This window comes from Thermobia domestica, chromosome 2, assembly GCF_964235325.1.
Source record: "Thermobia domestica chromosome 2, izTheDome1.hap1.1, whole genome shotgun sequence".
Lineage (NCBI taxonomy): Eukaryota > Metazoa > Arthropoda > Insecta > Zygentoma > Lepismatidae > Thermobia > Thermobia domestica.
In genome coordinates this window covers 171,453,734-171,471,019 of record NC_137455.1, presented here as the reverse complement: position 1 = coordinate 171,471,019, position 17,286 = coordinate 171,453,734, and the positions used below count along the sequence as shown (strand labels likewise).

Here is a 17,286-nt window from a genome sequence, read left to right as displayed (position 1 = left end):
AAAGAACTTACGTACGCAGCTGGTAATAGCTATTGGTCTATAATTTTTTATGTAATGTTTATCTTTCCCTTTTCCTTTATATTTTAACTTAATCTTTGTTTGCTTCCTACTTGGAGGAATGGTTCTTGATTCAAGTATATTATTCATAATATTCTTTAAACTTTCCAAAGATTTACCGGTATTATCTATGTTTATTAACATCTCATTTGACAACTCATCTGTAGTGTATATACCAAGGTTCGTATCTGTAGTGTATATACGAACCTTGTGTTCCCGTTGCTTTCCCTCTTCTTAGCTTTTTACATGATTACATGATTTAAGCAGTGTTGCAAACTTCAGCAATTTTTATCATATCTCCGGAACGGTTTCCGATATCGAAGTGCTGTAAACGGCAATATAATTTACACATCCATTGCAAACTGTTTTCTCCAATCAATTAAGGGTCCCTAGCATATATACATATACATACATCATATATGTGTTTATATTCAATTTTCGATGCAACGAACGTATATTCAAATAAAATAAAATACATACCAGAAAAGTGCTTCTGTCTGCAAAATTAATTGAATTTCAGATTGTAGTAAATTGAAAATTCAAACAATTTTCTTGTTCAAGCCATTTACCCTGAAGAAAGCATTACTTTGTTGGCACATAAACACAATGGTCAGTCAGTTTAATCTATTTCTTTTTCCTGTTACTTATGGTTCACGAATGGGTTATTAGTTTGTTCCATTCGGTGTTCGTAGAATGTTTTGGTAAATAATGTAGGATTGTAAATGTCTTGTAAAGGTTGTATAGGGAAGTTTCCTGTTATACTTTATACGTGAGATGTTCATGTAAAGTAAGTATAAGATCTAGACTTTATATCAGTTAATTACTATGATGATTATCCGTGTAAAATATGTATATTTTGTAACGACAGAGAAAATTTGTAGCAGATTTCTCATATCAGTAGAATGAATTATGAGTAAAATTGAAATTATCCTAGGTACAGAATTACTTTAGGTGTGCTACAAATTGATACTTTTAAGCAAAATTCGGTAATAGTTAAGAACAGCTACTTCTCATCTCCCGTGCACGAGGATACATCTTACTGTTGCACTACGTAAACACCCTAAGTACAAGGGCAAGAACTCAGTCTATTACCTACTTTTTAACATCCTAGATAGTCAATGAATAATTCCTGAAAGTATGGCGTTTCTCGTCCTTCCCTAAATGGGAAGTACGGCTCCTTAACTATAACCCAAAATTCAAATTATCCTTTGGTACAGGATTACTTAAAGTCTGCTACGAAATTGATAATTTTACTTTCAATTTTTTACTGGAAATAGAGGAGAAATTAAGTATCTGAGTGCTACCAGAGAGTACTTATTAAAATTATGTTTTAGCTAATCATCCGCAGATGGCGGCCCCTCATTAGACCCACATGAACCTGCTTTCGAAGTTGTATTACTATTTATTTGTTGTTTTCATATACCTAACCTAAAATTACTCTCATTTCCGTCGTTCGCTCTTAACTTTGGCTTAAGTTTAGAAGTGTCTCTCCAGTTGCAAACTTACAAAAAAGCAGTTAAAATATTTAAAAAAAACTAAGCTAGGTTAGGTTACCCAGTGAGACTAGTTAAACTAGAACAGTGACTGGAACAGGTTCTCGTAGAAGCTTCAATTATCACTTAAATTCAGTAATCTGTGGTTCTCATAAAAATTTAATAGTTTCTCTTCATTATTCTTATATAATTATTAGTAATTTAAGGTTTGGAATTTCTTGAAATCATAGTGTTTATCCTTTTCCACGTCAGGTAAATCAAATTGTTGTTTTTATTTTCTTTGATATTTGAACATGAGATCAGTCAGTTTTGCAATATATTAACGTTGTTGTCGGACACTGTCATCACTGCTATACCCTGGCCGTTGAACGATGATTTCTAACAGCTTTGCATAAGGCCACGGCGAGCGAGCAGAAGACAGCAGGTCAACCAGCCTTAGGCTCAGAACCTGTCGCGTCTCCATGGTAACCACCGCACATTGCCAAACTTTCACTCACCCCCTCTCACCCTCCACGAGGAAGCAGACGATCCTCCCCTTGCGCGAGAAGCACATGGCAGCACCGCACTCCTCAGTCGTCCTCTCGAGCTGAGCTGTCAGGAATCATAGTACGCCGGCCAGGGTATAGTAGGTATTTCGGACAGCTCACTGGAACGCGTCGGACACTTTCTGGACACCTTTCGGATACTTCAATCAAGGATCAGAACTAACATGACTCCCTATTATCGCTTCCATGTTTGACAATACATTTTTATGTGCTTTCAAGTGCAGACTGTGTATTAAATATTATGGCCTTTTACTCATGCTATTACGGCATTTGCTCGTATATGGACAGACTCAGGGCTAAAGGTAACAAGTCATTTTTATTCATTTTTCAGGAGAGTCAAAAAACTAATTGAGGTATAGTAAAAACACCTAAGGAAATATTTTTAAAATCTCAAATTTTTACAGTATGTTTCGTTCTAAATACTTTGAAGTTACGAATTGAAATTTTACCAACATTATTAACGATATTATGGTATGTTATGTGTCTTATTTCTTTGGGTTCAGTTATATGTTGATATGGAAAAAAGGAACAAGTCATCATCATAGTCAATTATAATTACCTTATTTCTAATAGAACACTATAGAACTGGCGTGTTAAACTACATAAATGCTTACATTGATACATACTTTGACTAACTAAGTGTACAAATTAACCAGAATATTGTTAGAACGTTTTCAGCAATATCACATTGTTCCCATAGATTGTCACGTATTTAAAAATAATAAAAAAGAACTGGAATACACATAGTTGACAATACTGTTCAACTTTTTAAAATCTTATATTGTAAGATTTCATCTCTTCGCATCACCACTAACGGTTGTTAAACGTTAAAAAGACAAGAAGGAATTTTAACACACGTGGCTGGGATGAGTTAGCAATAAAAACTTGAAAATCTCGGATATTCGTCGAGGTTTTCAACTTTTTTTCCTCACCCGTCCAACTGCATGTGTTCCAATTCCGTTTTGTCTTTTTAATGCTTAACAGCCGATGTTGGTGATGCGATGGGATGAAGTCTTAAATATAAGATAAAAAAGTTTGTCTACTATTATTTTATTGGAATACAATTTCTAATCTTATATACCTTTTGCAATATAAAAGCAGTGAAGTTATTGATAAATTTACTTTTAATCTAATGAAAACATACTTTCTCACTTTGCAATCCTTACAAAGTGCTATAAATATTAGTCATGTTTCGACTTAGAAATGTCTATATTGTTAAGTATGCCAGCGTGCACACCGACGAAGAGTACATTTTCAAAGAAACTCCTTCCGTTTATATTAGAATTAGAAGTAATATAATGACATTGTGAAGAGCTAACCACAAACTTTCCCCCCATCAACTGCATTTATTCATTATCTTCAGAAGCAAGCAGTGGATCTTGTACATTGGTTGCAGTAGGTAAACCTATGTAGAAGTCATGAAATATTGGTGGAATATAAGGCAAAAGAGATAACAAGTCTCTCTTTTTCTCTACTGAAATTGGCAATAATGCACTGTAGCACACTCGAGGTTCCAAAGTGAGATTCTTTATGCGTCGTCGAGAAAGGTCCATAACACGGAATTTATCATCATTGAGCAACGTTTTATTACGAAAATAACGGAGCCACGTCACAGACTGCCATACAAACTTTGCTCCCTCTTCGTTTGTTTTTTCGTCTGCAGCTCAGTTTTTGCTACTGTGGAGAAATCAAGAAATCCATCTTGGGTCATTTCAATTATTTCAAAAGGATTTTTCTTGAAAGTAACTCTTATTAACTGTGTCCAGTCATGAGGATGAAAAGATGGGCATTTGGTATCGTTTTCTAAGTTATTCGATCTTCCCATGGTCACACTCCATCCTGCTATGCCCTGGGACCACAAACATGTGATCCAAAATGTTTATGTGAGTTGTTTTGCTCATAAGTGATACACACATTGCCACAAATGGAGTGTTTTTATTTTGTTCAGAGCAAGAGTCACTGTAAAGCACTACGTGGTCAATGTCCTTTGCTAAAGCTGAAATAGCTTTTTATAGACACAAAGAAATCTCATTTGCTCCTCTTTTACCTACAGTTTCATACCCATACATAACATGAGGTTTTCTCATTCTTTAGATTACGGACAGTTAAGTTATACGTCCAGAGTTGTCTTTCGTAGAACGCAATTGATGTTTGTATGCAGAATGTGGGAAGACATTGTTAAAGATAAAAAAAAAAAACAAGCACTGTCATATTATTCCCTTCTTTTGCTAGCATTTTATCTGTGATTTTAGTCTCATAAACTAATTCTGCTTCTTTATGATGTTTTTCCTGTTGCTTTAATATTTCTTCCTTATCTTCACTCAAATCATATGTAAGCTTAATTTTAAATGCATCTCAAGAATGGCTAGTGTCCTTTTTGGAGTATTTAATGGCAATATTTATATTATGAAAGATATTTGCAAAATAATGAATAACCAACAGGATTTTGTGCCTGTTCTCTGTATTTCTTATACACCTGAGCTAATGTCATAAACGGTGGCAAGTACTTTTACTAGTTTCTTTTCGACAATAATGGCTTTCATATACTGGCAAAGAATTTAGGAAATCACAAATTTTTCTTAATCTGTATGAGTTTATTTTATTTGGAGGAGAATGTTTACCTCGCTTGTCAGGAATCACTGTACATCCTGGAGATTTTTGCTTTTGTTGGCAAATAAACCACAGAAATTTGCTTCTCTCATCAAACACTATCAAGAAAAACGACGTGCACACTCTTACATTATTTCCATTTACGGAGACATGATATTGATTAGTAACTATTCTGTTTTTTGCTTTTCTGGTGTGTCTCTTCTCTTTCTTGAAACATTCAGGGAACTAAAATCTATTAAAGCTGACAAAAAACATGCTCTACGGTCACGAGAACCCATAATCAAACGATTTCCTTTGCGTCTCTTCACTAATTTTCTGTTTCCATTTCATACATGTGGCTAACCTAATAAAAGATCTCTTCGTGACATATTTTCCACTTTCAGTTACGTAACACTGTCCTGTATTTCTGGATACCTTCCTATTCTTTCTTATTTCTCTACTCCTTCATTTAACACCTTTTCTTGTACTGCCACTGTTAAACTCATTTTCTTTTTGCAGTTTGCTTACTTCCTCAACATTTGGTTCGTAAATAGGATCCTTATCACTGTCGTCACTACTGAAGACATACAACACACTTTCCTTTTCTTCAGTTTCACTCTGCACTTCTGAAAAATTATTATTTTTAGGTACGATTGACATTGTTCCAATTCCATACTGGATGTACTAGGCTGATGGGAACCTTCACCATTGGTAGGCTTAGCTTAAATTTTGAATCCATAAAATTCAATTTTCTTACAATAGTTGAATTTACAGTAGAAACCGGCGTTCCAGTTTTACTTTCTTCATCATGTTGTTTTGATTTTACCATTTCTAAATCTTTCCTCCCTATTAAACACATTGTTGCTGCAGTGAATTTTAGTCCCGCCCGCACTCTGCCACAATCAAACTGAAATGAGAAACATGAAGGAATAAGTCAGTATCTGATCACAACATACAGTCAGTATTTTTAACACAAACAAGTCATTTTATTCCCTTTTGCACATCTCTTGTACTTGTTTTTGGTCTTTTTTTTTTTTTCATATTGCTTTTCATACAAAGGAGCGCCATTTAAAATACTAGAACTCTTTGCTAAAAACCGAAAATTGACCGTCCATATAAGATTCACATATTCAGATTTCTTGTATGTTTCTCATTCGATATTACAATTCATGTTTGTTCCGTAAATTTTACAAAACCATGCCCCAATAAACTCTTGTAGCACCTTTCTACCTTCCAACTATTAAGTGTTTGCAAACTATGCAGTGTTCGGGGAAAAAAGATCGTTACCTTTACATGTTTCCTATCAATACTATAAACAATCCTACTGCAGTCTATGTAAATACTTTTAGAGGATAGGTAGGGGGCGGAGCTCCCTATTAAATACATCCCTCGGATATCACAAAGTGCAAAACGCATACGAAAACACGTGTTTCCTCTACTAGATTGTCGCACAAGGAGATACTTACATTCATGAAATAGGAACTTCCCTTAGCAGAAGATGCAGTCTTACTGCTTTAGAAAATGTTTCTTAAGGGGTGAGTTTATGCTCCCTTGTGGCTATGTGGATAGCGTACGGACCTTTAGCACAGGTAACCTGGGTTCGATTCCCGGCTGGAGCTCATGTGCTTCGGATCCCACGTTAAGCTGTAGGTCCACATCTTATATATCCTCGCTTCTCATCGGGATGCTAAGCTCAAAATCAAATTATTAAGGGAAAAGTTGCACTAATGGGTACAGAAGGGCTGAGTTAAACACTGCAGTGCATAAAACACAAATTAATTTTAAAACCGAAACCAGTTTTTGCTAGCCTCGTTTGTGGCCTCTAAAAAGTGCGAACGCTTTCTAAGCTACTCAAGGCAGGGGCACCCGAATGTGAGTGAGGGGAAGAGGGAGAGCGTCAGCGACAGTGGATATACTTATAAACGAGGATAGTGGAAATACACTTTATATGGCATGAAACCAGAGTTTGTGTGTGGCACAGCTTTGCAACACTTCTGTGATCAGTTTGTAGGCTACCTTCATATAGCACTTCACTTGATCGTTTTTATTTTTTTATGGAGTACTATGTGGTAAAGAGCACATTTTCCATTTCGTATTTCTACCTTATTATACATGTGAGAGGTAAGATCACGATATGTTTGTTTACTTGTACAAATTTATTGTGAAATTAAGTAACATATTTCTTCCTTTACAAATTTATGCCCCCATAAAATGGTTTGGTTCAAATACAACTCCTCTCTTATTACTTTCCATTCTATATTTCTCTTTTTCCCTCTGTTACTGCAGCTTACACGTCCTAGGTTAGTTAATAAGACAGAGGGTTTGAATCACTGCCATATTATTCTCTATTGCCTGCTTACCCAATATCGTATCAATACGCGAACTCATATAGTCCAGAATTTAACTTCGTTCTTCTCCCTAATTAATCACCCTACATTTATGACCTTCTATTACCTTTTTTGTTATACTCATGCTGATATTTCATCCGATTCTGTTCATTTCTCCGTAAATTTTGTTTTTCGGGGTCACCATCTGCCATTATTTAGTTGGCGCCTGCCCACAAAGTATGCACAAATTTACATTGGAGGTGCAAACATCGGAATTGGAATATATGAGTAAGGTTCCGCATATGGCAGGTGAAAAATTCATCACCAGGTATTTAAAAAATATCTTAAGACATTCCGTACTTTAATTTTCCTGATGCATGCTTGAATAACTGCGTACAGATTGATAGTATGCGTGCGAACTTAATAAAGGTTATTCATGCATATGAAGAGTACGGGGAAATAACGATAAAAGTCCATTTTTAACGATTTTTATTTTATGGAGGCCAACGGTAGAGGTCAGCATGAGCTTTCTGGACTTATATTCATTTTCCACAGAAACGCTTTTAGTCCCATGTAAAACGAGTTTTTAAAAACCTTGAAAGAGGGAAGAAAGATGAATGTCACAGCATACGCTGAATAAACGATGGAAGTCCAATTTCCTGCTGAACAAGTCTTTGTATTGTTACACTTTCGCTCGAATGATAAGATTGTTTTGCAACGCTGTTAGCTGCCAGTAGAAACACGCCTTTACATAGAGCAGTCGTGTTGCTGAGAAGTGCATTAATAATAACACGGTTTTGGAGTTAACATGGATGATAACTCGTGCCCAGGTGCAAAAGAACGTGGGAAGAAAAGAAGAGGACATGGACGTGTGTCGGACGCTTCCAAAAAGTTACGCCAACAAACGCATGAAACAGGTGCAGAATGTAAGTGTAGAAGATTCAAGTGTTTTGAAAGTGTACACGGAAGTGACAGGGATAGCATCAGTCATTTCAATTCTTTGCCTGATCGAGATGCTCAACGGCTCCATTTAAGCGGTTTAATTGAAGTTAATCTAGTGAATAGGAGGCGCCCGCGAAAAAACAAAATGAGGCTCATCTTCGTGATAATGCGTACAAGTACAAAGTGAGGGTTAAAAGAAATGATGTGATGGAGGAAATACCGGTTTGCTACAAAGCATTTTTGGCCCTTCATGGCATATCAGCGAGAACTTTACAGACTATTCAAGAGCAGTTGAAGAAATGTGGTACGGTAGTCCCCGATAGACAAGAAAAGCCCAAAAATCGACCACATTCTTTACGCGAGGAAACCTTACAAAAAATTCATGAACACATTCCATCTCTTCGAGGTCGGAAAGCGCATTACTCATTGAAGAAATCATGCAGGATTTATCTGCCGGCAGAACTCAATGGTAAGAAGCTGCATCACATGTTTCTAGCAATGTACCCTAACAACCATGTTTCATTCGATAGTTGCATGCGTGTTTTCAATACTGAGTACAACATTTCGTTTTGATATCCCCGTTCAGATACATGTTGTGCATGTGATGCAATGAAGGCGCAAGAGAAACTATTGCAAGAAGAATTGGCATCCAAAGCGAACTCAGATGACGATAGCAGGAAGAAGGAAAAGGACCTGCATGACTTGCGTATTAAAAAAGAACTACATTTGCGGCGAGCAGAAACATTTTATTCCAGGAAACGTCAGTGTCGACAACGCTGCGCACAAACCACAAAAGAAGAAGCCATTGCTATGGATTTTCAGGCGAATTTGCAAGTCCCGAATATAGCTAGTAATTTTGTGTATTATAAACGACAACTAACAGTGCATTTATTCAATATTCATCTGCTGCCATCGGAAGAATCAGTCTTTTATGGGTAAGACGAGACAGTGGCTAAGAAAGGGGCAGATGAAGTCGTCTCAATGCTCCACCATTTCATATTTGAAGTGCCAACAGAAGATGTTGAAGGCTTGGACACATTTCTTTGCCTCTAATGGATTGTACAAAAGGAAGTTACCTGTTCCCTCCAGACCCCTGAAGGAAGTGAAAGTAGAGATTGAACAGCCACGCATTATGTCTATGCGCTTCGCAAGTTACAACAGTCCATGGGAAACATTGGTACTTACAGAGGCAATTAATAAGAAGCAGACATCATCTGGGTTGCAGGAGAAGAGTTCCTCTTACCAGGCAAAGTGTATTCCCATGACTTACCAATGTCTGCTTTGAAGTGAAAAGACCTGCAGGAAATCCCTAAACTTATTACCACAAAGCAGTCGGTGATGTTTTATTCAAATTTACCGCATCAGGAATGAACATACAGAGATGTATTCCCCAATTAGTAGTTATGTGCGTAAAGCATACTTCTGATTTGTTATCATTTTAAATCTTTTTGTGGTTTATCCGTTCCAGTGAGTAGAATTTTCATTTAAAGTTAGAGGAGAGAAATGTGACTTTCATCGTTTTTCACTCAATTTTCTGGACATTCATCTTTTTTTCCGCTTTGGTTTTTGCATTACAATGCTATTGTTGAATTTTCTCCATTGTTATCAAATATAACCTCTTGGAAAATTTCTGGTGCATTGTCAGATTGTTGACCTTATGCTTCATTCCATTTATTCTTGCTCATTGTGTCAAATGCATAAAATAAAGCGTTTCAAAGTTTAAAAAGCTAATATCTCCGAAGTGTGAAAATGTGACTTTCATCGTTATTCCCCCGTACTCTTCATATGTATTTTACTTAGTGTTTCAACGTCGATGACATTCAGAAAATAACTCTAGTGGCAGGAACTAATTGTCTGCTGTATACATTATTGTAAGTGTTCAGATTTACCAGTTCCTATACAACATGTAATGATTTCACATTAGTAACCGTACCCTTGTAAATAAAAAATACAGTTTCCCTACATTTCCAGAAATACAGCACCGGTGGAAATTAATATCTTGGACATTCCTCTTTCATATATATTCACTCATTTTAACCGTTGGGGTCCCGGGTTCGATCCCAGCCCCCGCCAAGTGAACTTTGTGGTGGACAAACACCGTGTGCGTGGGTTTTTTCGGGGTTCTCCCGTTTCTTCCCACTTTCTTCATTCCATCATTTCATTCATTACTCATCACCGTCTCATTTAGCCTAACCGGCATAACCGTGGGACGTAAAACTCAAAGATTTCATTTCATTTTCATTTTCATTTTAACCGTGAAATTGTCATAATTATGACAGATTATGAGTGATTTCATGTCAAATCAACAAGTCTCACAACTTCACCATCACCAGTTTCAGGAAAATTTACAAGTTTGGCTCTACCCACGAAGTGATTGAGAAAATTTAATCGAAACTTTTTTTTTTTTTGGTGTGTGTGTGTGTGTGTGGGGGGGGGGGGTAATGTAAGGTTCTGTTAATTATAAAACATCGTTATTCGCAGCCCCTATAAGAGTTGAAGTGCTATGTTTGGTTCTATCTTAAAGCTTTTGGAATGGACTTTCATGTGATATGTTACTTGGCAAGATTTTGTGTCATTAATAGTCAAGGTCACCAAAAAAAAGTTTCTCTGATCTTTAGTACAACTTGTATATCTATTATTATTATTATTTTTTTTTTATCAGGAAACCGTATATTTTTTGCTTACTAATGTCTAGTACACTTGGTGAACATTTCGTAGGGATTGGAAAGGTATCATTGTGAAATAAAATTATGAAGTTTTATCTTCTCAGCATTAAGTATTAATTCCGAAGGTATTTACAAAAGAATTACATAGTGTTCACTTCCATTTATAACTTTCGGTTAGCGTTGTCCACTTCTTGCTTTGAGAAGTTAACTCTTTCTGTTCGATTTATGCAGGGGTCTACTTTTGAAATAACATCATTAGATACATTGAAAATATTCTCGAAGTTTGGGTAGCGAAAGGAAGGTGGAGGTCGATGTGGATGTAGGAACTTCATCTTCAGTGTTAGATTTTCCTCATCTGAGTTTAGAAGACATCGTATCCAGCAATGTCCATCATATCTGCAAACCAAGAAACTAACAATTTCTGTGAATTGAAGATCTCACTCGAAAGTTGTACTTTCTACTCTTTGAGCTGTTAGGAAATGAAAACGTCCGCACTTGCGCCTTTTCTTGTCCAATGGAGCAAGAAATTGGAGCCTCTGAGTACCTGGTATAGTTTTTGCTGTCATTGTCAAGTTTCAAAGCCTCTTCTCCTTTTGCTGTTCAACTATACTATACTGAAAATGTATTGACTCAATGTGTCCATTTGCCTACTCTTACAACTGTCATGGACCCATAATCTGGTTATCATAGGTTATTTGAAAATTGGCTCTAGTTTACATGTCATTTTAACAGTCCTACCTACACCATCACATGCACTTTTGCGATGTGCCGTGGCAGAAAATGATCCCATTGTCTTATTCTTGGTAACAAAAATTGAAAAGATGGAGCGTGTTTATATACTGAGAGGCAGCGCTATCACTATAGTAATAGATTATGCATGATTTTGTAGTAAAATGAGACTGCGTGAAATCAATTAGGCATATCTGGAGAAGGTGCACTGCTGTTGTGTCATGTATGGGACAGTCAGAAATTATGTCAGGAGATGTATGCGTCAATAATTTTATTGTTGAATCTTCGAAGTAGATTGTGAAGGGGCGAACTTTTCCGTGTGCATAATTCCAGTGGAATCCCTGGACTGCATCCTGGATAATGAAAGAATAGTTGGCAGCGAAACCACAGATTACAATCTATGTACCATCTTTCAGAGATGGGTTCAGATAGGTAAGATAACCGGACTATTGACTAGCAAGGAATGAGTATTGAAGTTTCGAAAGTTTTTCAAAAAGTATGCTGATGAATTATTCAGTCCGTTTGACTAATATCTGGAAAGATGTCCTTTTTTATAATTTTTTTTTTCAATTTTTGAAGTGATGATTTCAATACAGCCGTGTTTTTCGGTAATTTTCTTTTGCATTTTACTTAAAAAGTAAGCTAAATAGGTGCTCCTATTAATGGAGTAATCTTGACAACTTTATATGAATTGCGTAAGCTCAGAAACTACGCAAGACAAAACAGCGTTTATTTCTAAATAATTATTTCCTTCAAAATATGATTAACAGTTTGTTTGTCTCACGGTCAGTAAAATTTTATTACAATAAAACAACATGTACAATTAAACTAAACTATGTTTTTAAACTTAACTTATATAGTTTAGTTGTAGAATGTACTATTACTTTAGTCATACTTTAGTTGCTAATCGAATTTTGCAATAAAAGAACTAGTTAAGTTGCAGTGATCAAATTTTAACCACTTGTTACTACGCAATAGCGATATTTTGCTAAAAATGAGACTTTTTCAGTTTGTCCCTTTTGAGACATTTCAGGTTGAAGATAGCCAATTTTCAAAAAATCACAGTGTTTGAACACCTATAACAAAGAAAGTGTGAAATTTGAGACTTAGGTATATTTTTTTTTTTTTTTTTTTTTTGCGGGGGGAGAATTGTATACCACGAAGCCAACAGTGTAAAAAATTAACGATATTATTTTTTTAAAAAATGTTTAATCTTAAAAATGACGATTTGTGGTTTGATTTGATTTGTGAGTTTAGCGTCCTGTTTAGCAGCGAGGCTATATGAGACATGGACTTGCAGTTTAACATGGGATCCAAATCACGTAAGTTCCCATGGGGATCGAATCCGGGTCTCCCACGCCAAAGGCACGTACGCTAATCGCTTAGCCATGTGGGAGCTCAGGTATTTGTGGCGTAGTTTAAATGTGCACTGGACATAAAACGTTGTACATTTAATTCTCTGTCGAATCGTTTTTATTTGTTAGAAGTTAAAAATGTCTCACTCGTAGATATTTCATCGTAGATTCACCTCTAGGAAAGGCCACCCCACTGTTAGAAGTAAAAAATGTTATTCCCTCAAGGCCGGAACACTAAATTTACTCAACATAGCAATTTCTACAACTTACAAATAGCCCTAACTTAGTTCTAATTTCTGCTTATAAATGAAAATCTTTATCAACCATTATCTTAGTGATCATAATGTGTATATACTCTCACTGGATTGCTTTTAGTAAGCTTATGGTTAATCTACCTTGGAACTAATCTCAATCTTTAATTATATCACACAGATTTGGCGTATCTATTTCTAGACATCATAACATCATCGGTTCTGATATTATACTAATATGCTGTGATAGTATAAAACACATCGGTATAAATACATTAAAGAACTAATGAGTAGGATATATATATGATTGGTCGTTTATAACTTGCAAATTACATGACTGATCTCAATACCTTTGAACAGTGTCTTCACTGAAATCTAAGGACGGTTATATGTTTCTCGTTATGACGCTATAACTTTATGGAACTGACCAGTGTCGTAAAAGTAGAACAATAAACCATTCGAGAGAAATGTTACATAAAATTTTACATGCAGCATTACATGTAGCTTTTGAACTGTTGAGGTGGCAGTTTCAGGATAGGATATGAAGAGGCTTTAAAAAGAAAAATGCATAGTCTTGAAATTTAGTATTTGGGGCTTTTCGATAGACAGTGAACATCTCATTTACACACGTTTTAGAAAAGTTCCAACCAAAGGAGTGGAAGGCAAATTCAGTGTGGTTGACGTAGGGATATATAGATAATCTTTTCTGAGTCGATAAACATTAATACCTTTTTACATACAGTAAAAATCTTTCTTTAAATTACATAGATCATTTTTTTTTTATTCACAGTATATTAATATCGAATTAACTTGCGCGAAGGTGAATTGTTGCACATAATAACAAGAAATTTGGGAAATAAGGCCTTCTGATGCATAGGATAAGAATGTTCCGTTTTCTTTTGCGAATTTCGTAGATTCCATCCTAAAGAGATGGGGAAAGAGGGGACTTAATGATTATTACATGTTTTTTCTAAACCCTCAGACATTTGAAGACACGAGATATGTGTAAGGGGCCTTTTGGTACAAATTACGTTAAATAAAATAATCAAATATGTTATAATATTTCCTTGTTTTTTGCGATCTGTTACTTGTACGTCTTAGAAACGATTGATAACATATTTTTGCAAATTGTTGTTATTGTTTTTGGTGCTACAATAATTAGACTATACTGACTTTTTTCTGTCATTATTTTCAGTTATATAAGATGTCTGTGGAAGGAGGTAAAGAAAACTTGGGAGACCAAGAAACAGCAGCACCAACTGAACAGTCCGAGACCAATGGAGAGGACAGTCAAATGATGGATATAGTTGATACGAATGGTACTGACAGTAAGTAACAGTCTTTCATTATTTTAATATACTACTGATACACATACGAAAATTAATTCAGCTATTTGATTTATTCATTATTGAAATGTATGAATACAGACTAATTAATGATCAGCAACTGAAGAAAGATATCCTCCAGCAACATTTCTCATTACTACAAGATTTCATGCATACATGGTTGGAATAATAGAATCTCAAAGCGAGAAAGGAGAATTAATTAGTTAGGAGGAAACAGTAAAAACAAAATTGCAAACATTAAAAAAAGAACACTATGAACCTTTCTCGAAATCATTAGAAAAGGAGGAGAAGAAGTAGGAAGAAAAAGAAAAATAGCTGTGAGGCTTCCAGGTAGATGGCACTATCTTGGGATTCAGGATCACATAATAGTGTAGCCCGGCTGAAGGTAGACAGTTTAGTGGCAAAAATGAAGATATCATTTTTAAGTTTCACGTTGCGCTGATATGCCCTCTAGGCTAAAGAAATTTAAGAAAACAGATAATTAATGAAAGTGAATTATTGAAACCGCCATCTTTCCATCGTCCCGAACAGATGCCTGGTGTAGGCGTTTTCTGTGTGCAACAATTTTCCTTTATGCCATTGTCTACCTTTCGAATGTCTTCGTCCATATTTCAAACATCATAAAGTCTCATGGAAATTTTATGGACAGAAGAAGAGGGTTGCAGACTAAAGATGAGGAAACAGAAACAGATATGAAACAAGTCTAAATTCATGGTGCATTGTACAGGCAACTTGAACATGATGGACCTCCGGTGCTTGGGGTCCTTGGTTCGATCCCAGCTCGCGCCGTGTGGACTTTGTGGTGGACAAACACCGTGTTCGTGGGTTTTCTCGGGGTTATCCCGTTTCCTCCCACTTTCTTCATTCCACCATTTCACTCATCTCTCATCATCACCGTCTCCTTTAGCCTAACCGACATAACCGTGGGACGTAAAACTTAAAGATTTCATTTCATTTCATTTCATTTGAATACGATGACAAATATACGACGATAGTTGTTACACGTTAAGCACTTCAGTGAATTTTGTGATTCTTCCCATCAGACTGTTAATAATTTTGTAAAAAAAAAAAAATAATAATAATAATAATAAAATAAAAAAATAAAAAAAAAATATAAGCGAAATATAGAAAATGAAGAATGCAATATTACTGGACCGTTAGCAGAAATCTCTTTCTCGAAGCTACATTGATCTATTGCTATGGAAAAGACTTATCAAGATTAAACCGACGGCTTCCTAAGGAAGTAAAAACTCACACATGTAGGTCCCCGGAATTTACGCGGTCCCTACAGAAGTGATACTACAGGTCCCATGGGACTTACGCGCGTATAACGTATTAAAAGGAATTAAATGTACAACACCCGGAACACTTTAGTGATCCTTACTGGTATTTTATTTACCTCAGATACATACTCATGCTCTTAGTTTGCTTTGATTAGAAGGTAAGCAATAATAAGGACAATTTACATTAGTTCAGTCAGTCCAAATATTCATGGAGTATGCAGCTGGATATAATTAACTACAGTTGAATTGCAAGAAGCGTATATACATTACTCGCTTCAGCAACTTATTCTAATTAGGAAGATAAGCATTACTTTCAAATTCTTATCCTTTAATCACAATTCGAAGAAAGGCTTGTTTATACATCATTTCACATATCTAACAACACAGATTTAGTTATTCATGCTTTAAATATTTCTTACGATGATGCCTTTTTAAACTGATCATTCAGAACCGAGTTAAAGAATATTTACGCTACTCCCAGAACTATTGAGGTTAGCTTTTGCCTTACGGTAAACATTAAGTGCATCACAATAAACATGTAAGTGGGTTTATGACACTTAAATTAAACCACAGGATAGAATCGGAGAACTGAAGTAAGCACATAATATTGTATTCTTCTCACCACAAACTAATTAAGTGCTGCTTTTACTTGATATTGAAATCACATTTTAAATAATAAGAGTGAGGCAAGGAAATAGCATTCAGTTTGGCATATAGATTCCTAGAGGAACTATATGGTATTTACATACACATTTCTATGTATAATACAGAGGTTGTTCAGCTTACGTTTGGCCGATTTCGTTCCTTCCTCCTCCCGGGCAGAATGGACTCACCCGACCTGGCTCGTGGCGTCCTGCAGTATTGTGCAGTGGCTTCCTGGGAACGGAGTTCTTTTTCCGCCCGTATGACAGTAACGCACAAAACAGGACCATTGTTGTGAGTGTTGTGTTAAATTTGTTTCCAAGTGTGTGGGTTTCCGCTCTGTGACCAAAATGACGCCCACTTTAGTGTTTCTGTCATTAGAAAACAGTGCAAGAAGAATGGTTGCAACATCAGTTTAAGTGGAATAAAAAATGTTATTAAAAAGTACAAGGGCAACGAAGCTCCACAATTTGGATCACCAATGAAGTTGCCTAGGAAGCGGGAATGCACCAAGGTCACCTCCACCATGCAGAGGAAACTTCGCAAAATGGCAATACAAGAAAATCCGCCAACAAAGGTGTATGGCTGTACGTTACACCATCAACTCAAGCTGGAAAAAGTCATGAAAACTCGCGGCCATCTTCTCACGGATGCCCACCAAAAGGAACGAAAGTGTAACGCCCGGAAGCTGTACGAACGACATCTGGCAAAACAAAGGTGGATGTACGTCGTAACACTTGATGTAACATGGATTTACCTTTCCGACTGCGGTAAACCGAGAGCCATCATGTACCGAGAGAAAGGCGCCAAGAACTTCAGAAGGTGGGTTCGTGTCTGTAAAGAATCTTTCCCAAAAGGGTTCATGATCTTTCCTGGCTACTGTTACCGAGGTAAACAGAAAATTCGTAGGGTGGCGAAGAACTGTAAAATGAATACGCAGTATTTTCAGGAGCAGATCATGCGGCCGATCTACGAGCATGAGATTCCAACAATGTACGGAAATGACGCCAATCTGGTGCGCATTCACATGGACAAGGCCTCATCACATACCTCACGATCGT

General features: G+C 36.2%; 1 protein-coding gene across 5 annotated transcripts in view; it reads left to right on the top strand.

The window, feature by feature from the left end:
* The first annotated feature begins 690 nt into the window (after window positions 1-690).
* Window positions 691-17,286, top strand: part of LOC145677210 (uncharacterized) — a 331,567-nt gene continuing 314,971 nt past the window's right edge. For 4 of the 5 annotated variants that reach the window (XR_014129705.1, XR_014129706.1, XR_014129699.1 and 1 more), the window contains exons 1-2: window positions 692-844; window positions 14,150-14,282. Coding sequence is in view for 2 of the 5 variants with exons in the window: in XM_081747817.1 (XP_081603943.1) it covers window positions 14,159-14,282 (124 nt within the window). In the remaining 3 variants the exon portion in view is untranslated. Of the gene's footprint in view, window positions 845-14,149; window positions 14,283-17,286 lie in introns of all 5 variants that reach the window. The other variant, XM_081747820.1, reaches the window with a different exon arrangement.